Source organism: Leucoraja erinacea, chromosome 1 (genome assembly GCF_028641065.1).
Source record: "Leucoraja erinacea ecotype New England chromosome 1, Leri_hhj_1, whole genome shotgun sequence".
Lineage (NCBI taxonomy): Eukaryota > Metazoa > Chordata > Chondrichthyes > Rajiformes > Rajidae > Leucoraja > Leucoraja erinaceus.
In genome coordinates, this window is record NC_073377.1 from 138,312,097 (window position 1) to 138,326,823 (window position 14,727).

Consider the following 14,727-nt stretch of genomic DNA (forward strand, 5'->3'; position numbering starts at 1 on the left):
TAAATGTGCTAAGGAAGAGCAGGGTTGTAGATTGATTGGCTTTGGTGGAAGTCGTGAATTGTCCTTGGTGTGTGATGGTGTCGATATGTGAGAGTCATGAGTAGGCGTGGACCCGGTGGGCTGAGGGGCCTGTTTCCATGATGCATCTCTAAACTTGCTTCCAAGAACTCCACTTCCAAGATGGCACCCAACCCAGGCGACTATCTGTGTGCTAGCCACAGAAGCATATCTACAATCACATATTACAATCGCTCCACATTTACACATTGTAAATGGCTCAATTGTAATTGTAAAAGTGCTGACTGGTTAGCACGCAACAAAAGCTTTTCACTGTTCCTCAGTACATGTGACAATAAACTGAACTGAGGCCTCACCAATATCGTATACTATTGTAACATGACCTCCCAACTTCTATACTTAATACATGCATTGTATGTAATACATACATTGTATGAGAAAAAGAAAAAACAGAATGAAGAGAATATCCAACTGGGCAACTCAAGGTGGAAGGGGGCTGATGTGCAGCATAAACTCCGACACAGAGCTGCTAGGCCAAATTATATATTTTTGCTATGACGTGGCATGCAACTCACCTCAGTGAGAATATCAGCAGGAACTCCTGTTGCCATCAAGATGGTGCACAACTGTTGCAACAAGCCGCACTGGAATGCCGACTTCTGACAAGTGCTTGTAGCTCCAGGGGGATTCACTGGAGACACCAGCACTCTCACCAGCTAGAGATTAGAAATAGGACAACATTGGCTTAAGTTTGCACGAGGTGAACAAAAAATAGCATGTCCAGATGTCTTTATAGAATGCATTATCAGCCTGCCATATTTTGCAACATGCAGAAAATATATGCACCTAAATTTCAGTCAGTCTTTCATATGGCAATTAATTAGATTTTGACAAGTTTGTGCATCTGATATTACCTGCCAGGCACATGACGTTCAACATCAACTTTTTCTTATATGTATTATCATGCACAAACACTGACTAATCAAAGGAATCTGCCCCTGGACATGGTGGACTGTTAGATTTTTACGATGCAGCTGTGAATGATTTTTTGTTATGGCAAAAGAAGCATCCATATTTCAGCTAAAGAAAATGCAGCCTGATAATTAAGGGCATATACCATAGCTCAACCTTGGCTAACAACTGGGTGGGAGCATTCATAAATTAGCGGTGCATTCGAAAGACTTGCCCCTCATTTAGAGGCGTGATCCTTACAGTCTATAGTGGTCATTTACAATGTCGTTAGTCCCTGGGATCTTTAGCAGGGAGGATGACCACATCCATATCATCGCTGCAAATTTAAAATATCAAATGTTAAACTAACATAAGTGTTGTAAGCTTATGTGGGGAAGAGTTACTATTGTTTTATTACTGTGCAAGTATCACAACTCACTCCTACAAGGCAAGCCAGCAAATGTAAATATTTACCACTTCAAAACTGCCCAACCCGCACAGTTTCTCCTCAACTAATGATCCAAACTGCAAAATATCTGGAAAACCAATCAAATCATGTTCAAACATTCTAAATTCCAGTAGCACCACTAGGTTTCTGGTTTCTCCATAACCCAGCATCTGCAGTTCTTTAATTCTGCAGTTCATCTGAGTTTCTCCATACTTTCCTTATCATGAAACTCAGTCCAGGTAAACGTTGTAAATTCTTGTACACCAGCACTGTACTTTCTCAAATGCTGACACATCCCTCCCACAACATTATAGCCTAAAACTGCTCACAATATTCCAGTTGTGATCCAAATAAGGCCTCGTAAAGTGTGGGTTGACTTCTCCCATGGATATTAATTAGAGTCATGCAGCGTGAAAACTTGCCTATGCCAACCAACATGCCCCATCTACACTAAACCCACCAGCCCGCGTTCGACCCATATCTCTCTCAACTGATCCTTTCCATGTACCTGCTGAAATGTTTCTTAAACTTTGTGATAGTCCCTGCCTCAACTACCTCCTCCGGTGGCTCGTTCCATACACCCATCAGCCTTTGTGTAAAAAAGTTACCACTCAGGTTCCTATTAAATCACCCCCCCTCACCTTAAACCCGTGTCCTCTTATGATTTTGTGCATGCTCCTCATCCTCCTGTGCTCCAACAAATAATTCAGCATTTCAAATAGCTCCTTTCATTGGAGTTTCTCAGCCTGTGTCCATAGCAACTTAATTATTCCTGTACACAGACAGACTACTCCAAAGTCTCTGGATCTTCACTGCTTCAAGCTTCACATCTTTAAGAAGATGCCCTGTTCTTATCCTTTGGGGTCCCTCTCGGCTACATTGAAATTTATGATGCATATTCCAATTGCTTCTGGAAGATGGGTCCAGGAAGGATATCGGTGGCCATGCTTTGTAAACCGATATGATTAACTGCAAACTTGAATAGCTTCCAGCAATTCCAAGTGCTCAGCCCTACTTTCTTCAATAGCATTCCAAACAGCCGAAAAGGATCAAGACCACCATTTTAAAATATTGCCTCTACCAAAGGGTAGAGTCAGGATCACTATTGTTGCAAACTGCTTATTTCAATGACCAACATGAGAGGGGGGGAGGGGGCGGTGTCAACCTACCAGGATAAATACTCTGCTTGTGACACAAAAAACAATCTAGTTGATTGTTGCAGCCACATTAAAACACACCAGGTCACAGAGGCAAATGGCTAGAAGCCATTACTGCTATAATAAGGTAAAATACTTCATGTAAAATACAAGATAAATGAAACAAAGATGCTCTAAGGACTTCCCACCAATGACAATTAAGCTGCTTGGCCAAAAAGCTTTTGCACCATTCTTATAAAAAAAATTAGATCAGCACATTATAAACAAAATGAGTAGAGCTAGAAGTATCAGCATTCTTTTACAGTTGATATTTTTTTCAATAATCAAAAAGGCATCTGTTTCAGATAAATCTTTTTTTCTGGGAAGTTCGTATTAGTTCTTGCTTGCCAGGGTGCCCAAAATGTTTGGATTTTCAAGACAAATGCATTAAGAAACTGACACCCATTAAAAAATGTCTCTATTATGCATTAGTTGAAAAATTCATGAACAACTTGATTTAAGTGAGAATTTAAAAGTCAGTGGAGTAAAATTAGCTCAGGAATGCAGTCCAAAACACATAAATAATATAATCTCTGTGGCAGTGCAACAAGAGAAATGCAGCAGTCTGGTGATGTGATCAGGGAACTAAACAGGGTATTGTCCCACAGCAGCAATAAATTACAGGAAGCCGCAGAGAAATTGGGAGAGACTGTAATAGTGCAGAGTTACTGGTCAGCCCCCATTCAGACTGGAATAGTTCTGAATTGGAGCATTGGCAATGAAGGCCACAAGTGCTGGAGTAACTCAGCAGGTCACTCAGCCAGCATCCCTGGAGAACGTGGAAAGGTGACATTTCAGGTCAGGACTCATCTTCAGACTCCATATTGGTAATACCCAGATTGTTGGAAAAGTGTAAAAACTAAGGTAACAAACTACATATTATTGAGGAAAATGCCACTGAGAAAATTCAAAACAGTTTCAAGATTTCTATAGATATCCTGATAAACCTGTTCCCGTACAATGGTGCATAAACTCATCTATAATCATTGTTTCTCAGGAAGATTCGCTAACGGCAGGTAAGCACGGCAAGACACGTGAAGATTTTTCAACATGTTGAAAAATGTCCACTAGAACCCAGAGTACCGACGAGTGGCCATTACCGTAAATCTCCGAGTTCGAATCAGGGCAAACTCGGGAGAGCTCTTGGAATGAACTCGTACCGTGGGACAGGGCTTTAGAAACATAGAAACATAGAAACATAGAAATTAGGTGCAGGAGTAGGCCATTCGGCCCTTCGAGCCTGCACCGCCATTCAATATGATCATGGCTGATCATCCAACTCAGTATCCCGTACCTGCCTTCTCTCCATACCCTCTGATCCCCTTAGCCACAAGGGCCACATCTAACTCCCTCTTAAATATAGCCAATGAACTGGCCTCGACTACCCTCTGCGGCAGACCGTTCCAGAGATTCACCACTCTCTGTGTGAAAAAACGTTCTTCTCATCTCAGTTTTAAAGGATTTCCCCCTTATCCTTAAGCTGTGACCCCTTGTCCTGGACTTCCCCAACATCGGGAGCAATCTTCCTGCATCTAGCCTGTCCAACCCCTTAAGAATTTTGTAAGTTTCTATAAGATCCCCTCTCAATCTCCTAAATTCTAGAGAGTATAAACCAAGTCTATCCAGTCTTTCTTCATAAGACAGTCCTGACATCCCAGGATTCAGTCTGGTGAACCTTCTCTGCACTCCCTCTATGGCAATAATGTCCTTCCTCAGATTTGGAGACCAAAACTGTACGCAATACTCCAGGTGTGGTCTCACCAAGACCCTGTACAACTGCAGTAGAACCTCCCTGCTCCTATACTCAAATCCTTTTGCTATTTAACAGTACTATCACATTGTAAGAGTCAATATATTATTTGGGGTACACAAAAATGCTGGAGAAACTCAGCGGGTGCAGCAGCATCTATGGAGCGAAGGAAATAGGCGACGTTTCGGGCCGAAATCCTTCTTCAGACTGATGGGGGGTGGAGGGGGAGAAGGAAGGAAAACGGTAGGAGGAGGAGCCCGGGGGGGGGGGGGGGGGGGGGGGGGGGGAGGAGGATGGGAGGAGACAGCTCGAGGGTGAAGGAAGGGAGGAGACAGCAAGGGCTAGCAAAATTGGGAGAATTCAAAGAAGGGTTTTGGCCCGAAACGTTGCCTATTTCCTTCGCTCCATAGATGCTCCTGCACCCGCTGAGTTTCTCCAGCATTTTTGTGTTCCTTTGCTCTTCCAGCATCTGCAGTTTCTTCTTGAACACAATATATTATTTGGGTTCTTAGCTCTGTAAGAATAAATATTGCTACATTTCCTTTGAGGTTAGGCCATGTTCCACTGAAACTTGTATTGAAGGCTTCCTCGGGCTTTACAAAACGCAAGAGATTCCAAACAGTATTTTGATCAATATTTATGTTTCAGTTAACATTGGACATTGATAAAAAAATACTGGACATTTCTGCCACTAATATTTACGATTCTTGCTAGATACCAAAAGATCAATATTTACCCAAACAAGAAGAGTGACTATAATTAAAAAGTAGCTCATTTAGCCATGAGGTGGACTATGAAGTGCTGGAGGATGCTAACTGTGTTTTTTATGGGTTGTTTGTCTATTCTTGTTTTAGTTATCAACGTCAAGAGATAATACCTGCAGCATCAGATGAAGATTTGTCACCTTCTGTGCAGACCAGTTTAAATTCTCTTCGGCTACCTCAAACCAAGTTTTCATGCGCTGAATGTACGAACCCTCTTTGAAAAAATTCTGATTTGAACTGTTGTTCTTCATTAGGTTAACGAGCAGTAAAAGACAATCTTCAACCACGATACCTTAAACACAAAACATTTAAAGTCATTACAGATTTTCATGAAATATAAAATGTTCAACTGTTTGAACACTTCAGTTTAGAGGAAGTGCACAAAACTATGTGAAGGATTGCTGTTTAATGTTGACACAGTACTCTAGTGGGCATTTAGTATTGCAAGTTAAATCACAAAGTACTTGCTATCATTGAACTACAATCACCGTTCAAAGGTCTTTGGAAAAACTAAAATAATGTGATGTGCACCATATCCAGAGATTATTTTAAGTAACACAGATATACCAACTTTGAAAATGTAGATAGATCAATCACATCCATTGGACTATACTATTATAGAACGTTGAACAGCACAGCACAGGCCCTTTGGTTCACAATCTCTGCGGCATACATGACACCAGATTAAACCAATCTCCTCTTCCTGCACGTGATCCATATCCCACCATTCCATGCGCCGAAATAAAAATCTCTTTAAAACCACCATCGTACCTGCTTCCACCACCACCCCTCGCAGTTTGTTCCAGGCACCCACCACTGTTTAAAATAATGTGCCTCGTATATCTCCTTTAAACGTTACCTATGTCACCTTAAAGCTATGCCCTATAGTTTTTGACATTTCCACCCTGGGGAAAAGGTTCTGACTGTCTCTGCCTCTCATTATCTGGGAAAATACAACAAGAACTTGCCAAAATCAGATCCGCTTCAGAGGTTTACCCAAATCCATTCAATGTGGAAATGAAAGATTTGGAAGAAAGTGTCCGTCACAAAGATCAAGCAATTGTTCCATATTTTTTTAAATATCGCACAGCAGGCAAGCACGCCCGGGCTTCCCGGATTATGCATTAGGCAAAATCAGCTCCAATCAAGAAGTGTTTTGGCCGGAACATTGTCTATTTCCTTCGCACCATAGATGCTGCTGCACTTTTGTCTACCTTCAGCTCGAATCAATATATTTCGGAAATTAAAATGTCAGGATGTACAAAATATATGTTTCCTGTAAAGAGGCAACCAGAAATACTCAAATACAGCCCAATCAAGGTCCTGTAAAGTTGCATCATGGCTCTTACACTCAATGCCCCAACTGATGAAAGCAAGCCTACCGTATGCCTCCTGTACCACTCTACTTGTGTTGCCACTTTGAGGGAGTTATGGATTTGAATCCGAAGGTACCTCAATGCTGTTAAGGGTCACACCATTAATTGTATATTTCCCCTTTACATTTGACCTCCAAAAGTGCAACATCTCACGCTTGCTCGATTAAATTCCATCTGCCATTTCTCAGCCCGTCTCTGTGATTGGTCTATATCCTGCTGTATACCTTGACAACCTTCCTCACAGTCCGCGATCCCAGCAATCTAGGTGTCCTGATTAACCAACAAGTTTATATCCAAGTCATTTATATATATCATAATCACAGAACCCTGCAGAACTCCACTGGTCACAAACCTCCAGCCTGAATATTGTCCTTCCACCACAACCCTCTGTGTTCTATGTAAACCAGTTCTGAATCCATATGACCACGTCATTTTTAATCCTGGGCATCTTAATCTTCTGGATCAGCCTATCATATGTAATATCGAATGCTTTACTAAAATCCAATAGACAACTTCCACCACCCGACCCTCATCAATGACCTTTGTCGCCTCCTCAAAAAAAACTTGATCAAGTAAGACACGACCTACAGCATAGAAAGCCAAGCTGACTGTCCTTAATTAACCCATTCTCTTCCAATTAGGAGTAAATCCTATCCTGAAAAATCCTCTCTAATGATTTCCCTACCACTGACATGAGGCTCACGAAGTTAGTCGCTCACGAAGCCAATCCTGATGCTTTGGCGTCTTTTGGTAATCTGTCCACATATCTGTTATTCTATCTCCTGCTTACTATTGGGAGGCCTACAGTCCGTGATCATTAGAGTGCTTGCACCTTTCTTATTTTTAAACACAACGGGGACAGGCAGCATCTCTGGTGAGAAGGAATGGGTGACGTTTTGGGTCGAGACCCTCCTTCATTCGTTCTCTCCAGAGATGCTGCCTGTCCCACTGAGGTACTCCAGCTTTTTGTGTCTACCTCCAGTATGTCCTCTCTGATACCTCCGTGACAGTCTCTCTGATGTGCAACGCAACTCCTCCACCTCTTGTGCCTCTCTCTCGGTCAATGTCTGAAACAATGAAGCCCTGGAACATTTAGCTGCCAGTCATGTTCCTCTCGCAACCATATTTCTGCAATGGCCAAAACATCATAATCCCAGACTCCAGGTTAATCTGCTTTATCCACAATTAACTTTGCATTGAAATAAATACACTTCAGTCCATCAGCATCACCATCACCATGTTCCTTCACCACTCCCTCCCTTGAGACGTATTAGTCCTAACTTCTACATTCCGATCACTCCTTCCAATTTCTGATTTACTACGAAGGCTCCCAACCCCTTGCTCTCTAGTTTAAATCCTTACTAGTAGCGCTGTTGTATTTGAAACCCGCACGTACAGTCAATTATTCCATTGGCTCTTTTTCCCCTTTAATTACTCCATATCCTCCTGCTTGGTCCATCAAGTCCATGCCAACCATCACCCATTCATACTCTTCCATGAATCACCCATTCATACTAGTTCTATGTTATCCCTCTAAGAGGCTCAGAGGGGATAGAGCCTTCTCTGTTGCTGCTCCGGCACTCTGGAACACCCTGCCGCTGCACATCAGACAGGCCCCCTCACTGTCCATCTTCAAATCCAGTGTTAAAACGCATTTGTACTCCCTGGCTTTTGACCATGCCTGAGGCTTTGCTTCTGTTTGTGGTGTTTTTGATGTTTCTTTATTTTACATGTCTTTTCCTACTATTTCTTTTGATTGTTATTTTTGGTGTGTATTAACTTTTTTGTCAATGATTAGTGATGTACAGCACTTTGTTGCAGCTATGTTTGTTTTTAAAGTGCTCTATAAATAAAATTATTATTATTATTATTATCCCATTTTTTGCATCCACTCCCTACACACAAGGGGCAATTTACAGAGGCTAATTAACCTGCAAAACTACACATCTTTGGGATGCGAGGAAACTGGAGTACTCAGAAGAAGCCTACCTGATCACAGGAAGAACATTCAAGCTTCACACAGAGAGCACCCGAGGTCAGGATCGAACCAATGTCTCTAGTACTGTGAGGCAGCAGCTCTACTAGCTTTTAACACGTTTTTTTGAAAAAGAACGCAAAAGTAATACCCCAATTGAATCATTATGCAACATACATAAAAAAGGTTTCAAACAAAAAGTGCACATTTACTAATTATATCTGTTTAAAAAGTACCTCCATCACTCATTCCTTCTTCAGTGATAATATCCAGCAGTCGTTCAAAGGCACTTTCAAATGCTACAATCTTCTGAATGGCTGCATTGCCTTTTGTTAATTGTTGCAGTAGCAAAAGCCCCTTGAAGAAAAGAAAGCTGTTTTTACTGGCTGAACAATGAACTATTTCCACAAGCTCTACTTACTACCCTGTTTGATTGGATTCCTCCAATCCCTCCCTCCATCCCAGTTATTTCCACAACAGCAGTTATCAGGATCTGAAACAACGTACTGCACAGAGATGAAAGAAGCCCAGGTGAGACTGAAACAATCCAATCTATCATTTCATTTTCTTTTGTAAAATAAAGCAGTCATGGGTCTCTTAATCTCAGAGACACATTAGTTTAAAAAAAGAGAAACCCACCACTATCTTCAACATGGTGCCCCGCAAGGATGTGTTCTCACCCCTCCCCCACCCTTCTATTCCCCGTATACACTGATGGCTGTGCAGCCAAATACCAATCCAACTTATTTTACAAATACGCAGATGACTCTACCGTAGTGGGCCGAATATTAAATAATGAGGCGGAGGAGTACAGGAAGGTGATTGAGAACTTCATAACCTGGTGCCAAGACAACAACCTTTCTTTCAACGCCAGCAAGACAAAGGAGATTGTGATCAATTTCAGGAAGCAAAGCCGTACATTGATGGCGCCGAAGGAGCTAGTTGGAAGCTTCAAGTTCTTAGGAATAAATATCAACAGCAATTTCAAGTTCAAGTTCCATTTATTGTCACATGCACCAATTGGTACAATGATATTTTAGTTACCATACAGCCATATGAATAAAAAGAACATAATACACGATAGAGTTTAACAATGACATCTTCCTCTTTGTTCACCTGTGGTCGGGGCCTTTGTGCCCTCCGCAGTCGCCGCTATAGCAGCCCGATGTTCAGGCCCTCTCGTCAGGATGAATGGAGCTCCGACATCGGAATGGAAGAACACTCTCAGCTGCTTGAAGTTTCCGAATTGGCCACTTCCTACCGGAGACCGCGGCTCCCGAAGTCCACAGGCCGAGCTAGGCGGACCTCCAACACTGGCAACCCCCGGCAAGGGGTCCCAGACCTTCGCGATGTTAGAGTGAGTGCCGCCCGCAGCTAGAAGCTCCGCAATCCACAGCCCCACGGTGTTAATCAGCAGGCTCAACACTACGGAGCTTCAACACGGCGATCCCCAGTAAGGCAACGCCTGCTCCACTATGGAATTCAGCTCTGCCTCGCTGCTGAAGCTCAGGCAGGAAAGGCCGAGCCAATCCAGTTGGTAGGCCGCGAGGGGATGGCGAAGATACGACTCGGAGAAAAGATGCATCCTCGACCAGGAAGTGACTGGGAAACAGTTTCCCCTCTTCCCCCCACCTCCCCCACATAAAAAAAGACTAAGAAACCTCCAAAAACATGCTAAAAATAAGACGGGTGAAAGGACAGAAAAATTGCTGGCAAGGCTGCCTTCCGAAGACGTATTTATTTGCAATTTGTCCAGGACCAGCCACATCAAAGCAATGGCCAAGAAAGTCTCAGAAGTTCCTAAGAAGATCGGCATGTCCCCAACAACTCTCATCAACTTCTACAGATGGTTAGAATGCAGACAGCCCAATAGAAAAGACATGCAAGAACGACAACTGTAAACCAAATGTCCGTTGCTACAATAGTTGATGCAAATATTAACAACTCTTTTGAAAGGGAGGGTAAGTCGGAGTCTCTCTCCCCACTCCCTCCCTCCCCCTTTATGTTCAGTTTTGGGCAACATGTTAGGAAAGATATTGTCAAGCTGGAAAGGGTGCAGAGATGCAGAATGTTGCCAGGTCTCGAGGGTCTGAGCCTATAGGGAGAGGTTGAGCAGGGAAGGACTTTATTCCTTGAAGCACATAAGGAGATGAGGTAATTTAGTAAGAGGTGTACAAAATCATGAGAGGAATAGATCGGGTGGAAGCAGAGTCTCAAGGCCAGAGTTGTGGAATCACGAACCAGCGGACATAGGTTTGTGAGGGGTGTAAAAGATTTATAAGAACCTAAGGGGTAACTTTTTCACGCAAAGGGTGGTAGGTGTATGGAACAAGCTGCCTGATGTAGGTACTATTGCAACGTTTAAGAAACATTTGGACAGGTATATGGAGAGGACAGGTTAAGAGGGATATCTGGGGCAGGTGGGACTAGTATAGATGGAACACGTTGGCTGGTGTGAGCAAGTTGGGCCAAAGGGTTTGTTTCCACACTTGTAAGTATGACTCTATGACATATACATGATATATATCGCATTGGATGCTGGACATCATATTTAAGGAAAGTGTGGGATTAGTCATTCATGGTTCTCACTTGGACTTCTTGTTTCTGTGCAACCCTAGGGCTGCGAGCAGAATTATTACTGGGAAACTCCCCAGATAACACTCGATACAGTTCCATCTTTCATAGAAAAGGAGAAGTTACTGTGAACCATACAAACAGCACATTGTATTTTGAGTTAACTTCTGACCAGCTTGTCAATAGAGCAACACTTACATCATTGCGAATCACTTCCCTGGAGTCTGCAAGCAAATCCATCATCCTGGACACACCTGTTGGATTAACATGCTGGTTAAATATTATCATTTAAAATTTGCAATATCTTCTGCAACCATGAGCTCTTGAAAGCTAAAACATAATTCCTGCAAGATCAACATTTCCAAGCTGCAGGAAACATGTTAATTCTTACCTACTAAGTTTTTAATTTAATTTTCCCATCCTTCCAATATTTCTGATCCTCAGTGTTGCTTTAGCAAACCTAGAAGTATCTAGTCCGAAGAAGGGTTCCGATCCAAAACATCACCCATCCATGCTCTCCAAAGATACTGACCTAAGTTACACCAGTACTGTGTCCTAAGAAGATCACAAATGGTTTCCTCCTCCAAATCACGAATACACATTATGAATAGCTAGGGCTCAAGCGCTGATCCATTTGTGGGATCCCATTTGTCATCACGTCATCCTGAAAAGGACCCAGTTATTCCCACAGTCAACCAATTTTGAACCCACGCCAGTATAGTACCCCAATGTGCTTTATTTTTGCTCATTAACTTCTTACATGGGTCTTCAAAGACCTTCTAAAATCCATAACACACCAAGTCTAGATGCGGTATCATTAAACTAAATGGGTCAGCCAGCATTTGTGGAGAGAGAAACAGATCAAGACTTCATCAGAGCTGGAAACGACAGAACATGTGTTTCACGTTGTGAGAGTGGAGAGAAAGTGAATGTCTACGAGAGGCTTGAGACTCCGAGGTTTTCTCAATAATGGAACCGATGTTGGTGCAATCTAGGTAATAGAAAAAGTGGAGCAATTCTCTCAAACTATGTTACTTGGACGACTTTAATTTAGGAATAGGAATAGTTTATTGTCACATGTGACTAGGCACAGTGAAATTCTTTGCTTGCATACACAACGTATACAAGTAGCAGCCACCTACGGCGCTGGCTATGTTACAAAGGAAGCCGGCTCCCCCTTCTGTCCACCCCCCCCGATTTCCACCTCATCACAGACCTTAATGGAGCCATTCTGACCACTGACCTTTTTGCTCACCTACACATTTCATTTGCTTGCAGACAGATCATATATAACCTCTACTATAGACAACAGACGGATTATATATAACACCTATTCAATGCCAACATTAGTATTTGTATCTGTTTCATTCACCTCCTCATGCCAATACATTCAGATACCACCCACATCAATTTAGAAATAAAATCGTACCCCTCGGAACTCCTTTAAAACTAGTCCTCACCTTAAACCTATTCCCTCAGTTTGGGTACCCACACCATCGGTTTAGTCAAAACAATGAACCCTCTGCCTTTGATGATCTTATATACTTTGTATAGGAACGAACTGCAGATGCTGGTTTAAATTGAAGGTAGACACAAAATGTAGGAGTAACTCAGCGGGAGAGGCAGCATCTCTGGAGAGAAGGAACAGGCGACGTTACGGGTCTAAACCCTTCTTCAGACTTTGTTCCCTTTGCTCCCTCCACCATAAAACTAATTTTCCTGTTCTGATACATGGCTATTGACCATCAATGAGGACTTTATTGCTGAATATTTTCAGCATTTCCTTTTTTTGTTTCAAGCTTCCAGCAGTTTTCATTTTGACTATTTCCAGAATTTCATTTTCAAGTTTTCTTTTCACATTGGTTGTAAAGCAATTATAAAACTGATCGAGATTTGAACGTTCAAATTATTTTGCTTGCTCCGTTTAACTTTGGGCCTGGCTTTAAAGCTTGTGGCACTCTCAGGCAGTTTTTTCATCATTTACCTTTAATATTATGCAGTCAGAATAAAGCACTTTTCTTACCCATTGGACTGACAAGAATAATCTGTTGAACTTGTGGCCCGAGATTTTTTAAAAGTGCAGTTAGGAGCTTCACAGCAGGCCAACGGACGTGAAAATCAAACTCCTGAAATTAAAGGATATTTCACATGAGAAAATGCACAAATATCATGTGGTCAATGGTGAAGCAGTACAGGGTGTGAAGGAGCTAGATGATGCATTGTGTGAAGACACGGTGCTCCAGTGGCAAGACACCCAAATACCAGAGACAACCTTCATGGTGAGATTAAAACACAAACGGCTGGACTAACTCAGTGGGTCAGGCAGCATCTGTGGAGGGCCAATCCATCCCCTCCACAGATTTACTCCAGCACTTTATTTCTGCTCGTGGTTCCAGCATCGGCAGTCCATTGTGCAATCATGGTGATATTCTGTTGGTAGATGCTGAGGAGGAATTGCAGGCACAGGGTGAAATGGAGATGAAAAGATGGACTGGATGGGAGTGAGTGACGAGCCTGTGATGGACTGGGCTTTCATCACCACTCTCTGCCATACCAGGCAGAGATGCATCCTGTCAGAATACTCTCCACAGCACAACTGAAGAAGCTTGAGAGTACGAGGCAGACAAACGAGGGGAGAGAGATTAAAACTCTATTAAAGAAGATAACCTATGGAGAAAATCTTATATTCGCTGATAATATCGTAAGATTCTACAGGGATTATCCTCAGGAAATTCTGGCAAAAAGACGCGAGTTTAAAAGGGCAAGCAGTATTTTATATGGACATTCTGAAGTTCGTTATGGCGTGATCTATCCAGCAAAAATGCTAATTACGTTTAAGGGCAAGCAACGCTCATTCACGGACCCGGACTCTGCTTGCAAATACGCCCAGGAGATTTTAAACAAAATTCAAGGAGGAACAGAATAATAGCCATTTTATCTGTGGAACTTTGTTTTTTCTGTTTCAATTAAGACACTAGAACGCTTCAGACGGTTACCAGACAGGCTTATCTGGCAAGAATGTGTTGTACAATAACAAAGGCCGAATTAAACTCCCGAACTGAAAGCACATATGAAAGCTCAAGGTCGCAAGCTCGTCACCAAACCCTTCAGCACGGAGAACTATGAGACCGTCTCCTTTTGAAATGGCCATGATATGAGGCATCTGTTCCACACTATATGACCTATTATTTACACATATAACTAACTAATTAACCAATTACGCGCAATAAACTCAACCAATGTTAAAGGCGTAATGTCCTATACTAACACGATTAACTATATAGCAGGAAGGGTGGGGGAGGTTAGACATATATTTTAAATACTAAATACTAATAATGAATTAACTAACATACAGGTAAATGAAAAGTGTAATTATTGACGAGGTACTTTAACCCATAATTACTTTTATTTTAATCCAAATCTTCTACCTTCCCTTTTATTTTATTCCATTTTAAACTGTTCAGCGATGACCTGATATGATAATTTTGGTAACATTTAGAGGGAACCGACTAACGTTGGGTCAAATTGTAATAGGGGGATAAGGCCCAGTGCATAATCTCATCGACGGAGGTCAATTTAAAAACAACTCTAGCTACCTTAGGTGGCTTTTTTGTAATTTTTCACTTTTTTGATAAATTACATTCACTTTTTTTGTTTATTCACAATTATGTGTTG

The 14,727-nt window shown here is 42.0% G+C and overlaps 1 protein-coding gene across 4 annotated transcripts in view; it reads right to left on the reverse strand.

The window, feature by feature from the left end:
* Nucleotides 1-14,727, reverse strand: part of uso1 (USO1 vesicle transport factor) — a 121,857-nt gene that overhangs the window by 69,450 nt on the left and 37,680 nt on the right. For all 4 annotated transcript variants that reach the window (XM_055644146.1, XM_055644170.1, XM_055644154.1 and 1 more), the window contains 5 exons: nt 13,076-13,178; nt 11,251-11,306; nt 8,715-8,835; nt 5,241-5,419; nt 594-734 (listed from right to left, as the gene is read on the reverse strand). In XM_055644146.1, the coding sequence (XP_055500121.1) occupies nt 594-734; nt 5,241-5,419; nt 8,715-8,835; nt 11,251-11,306; nt 13,076-13,178 (600 nt within the window). The remainder of the gene's footprint in view (nt 1-593; nt 735-5,240; nt 5,420-8,714; nt 8,836-11,250; nt 11,307-13,075; nt 13,179-14,727) is intronic.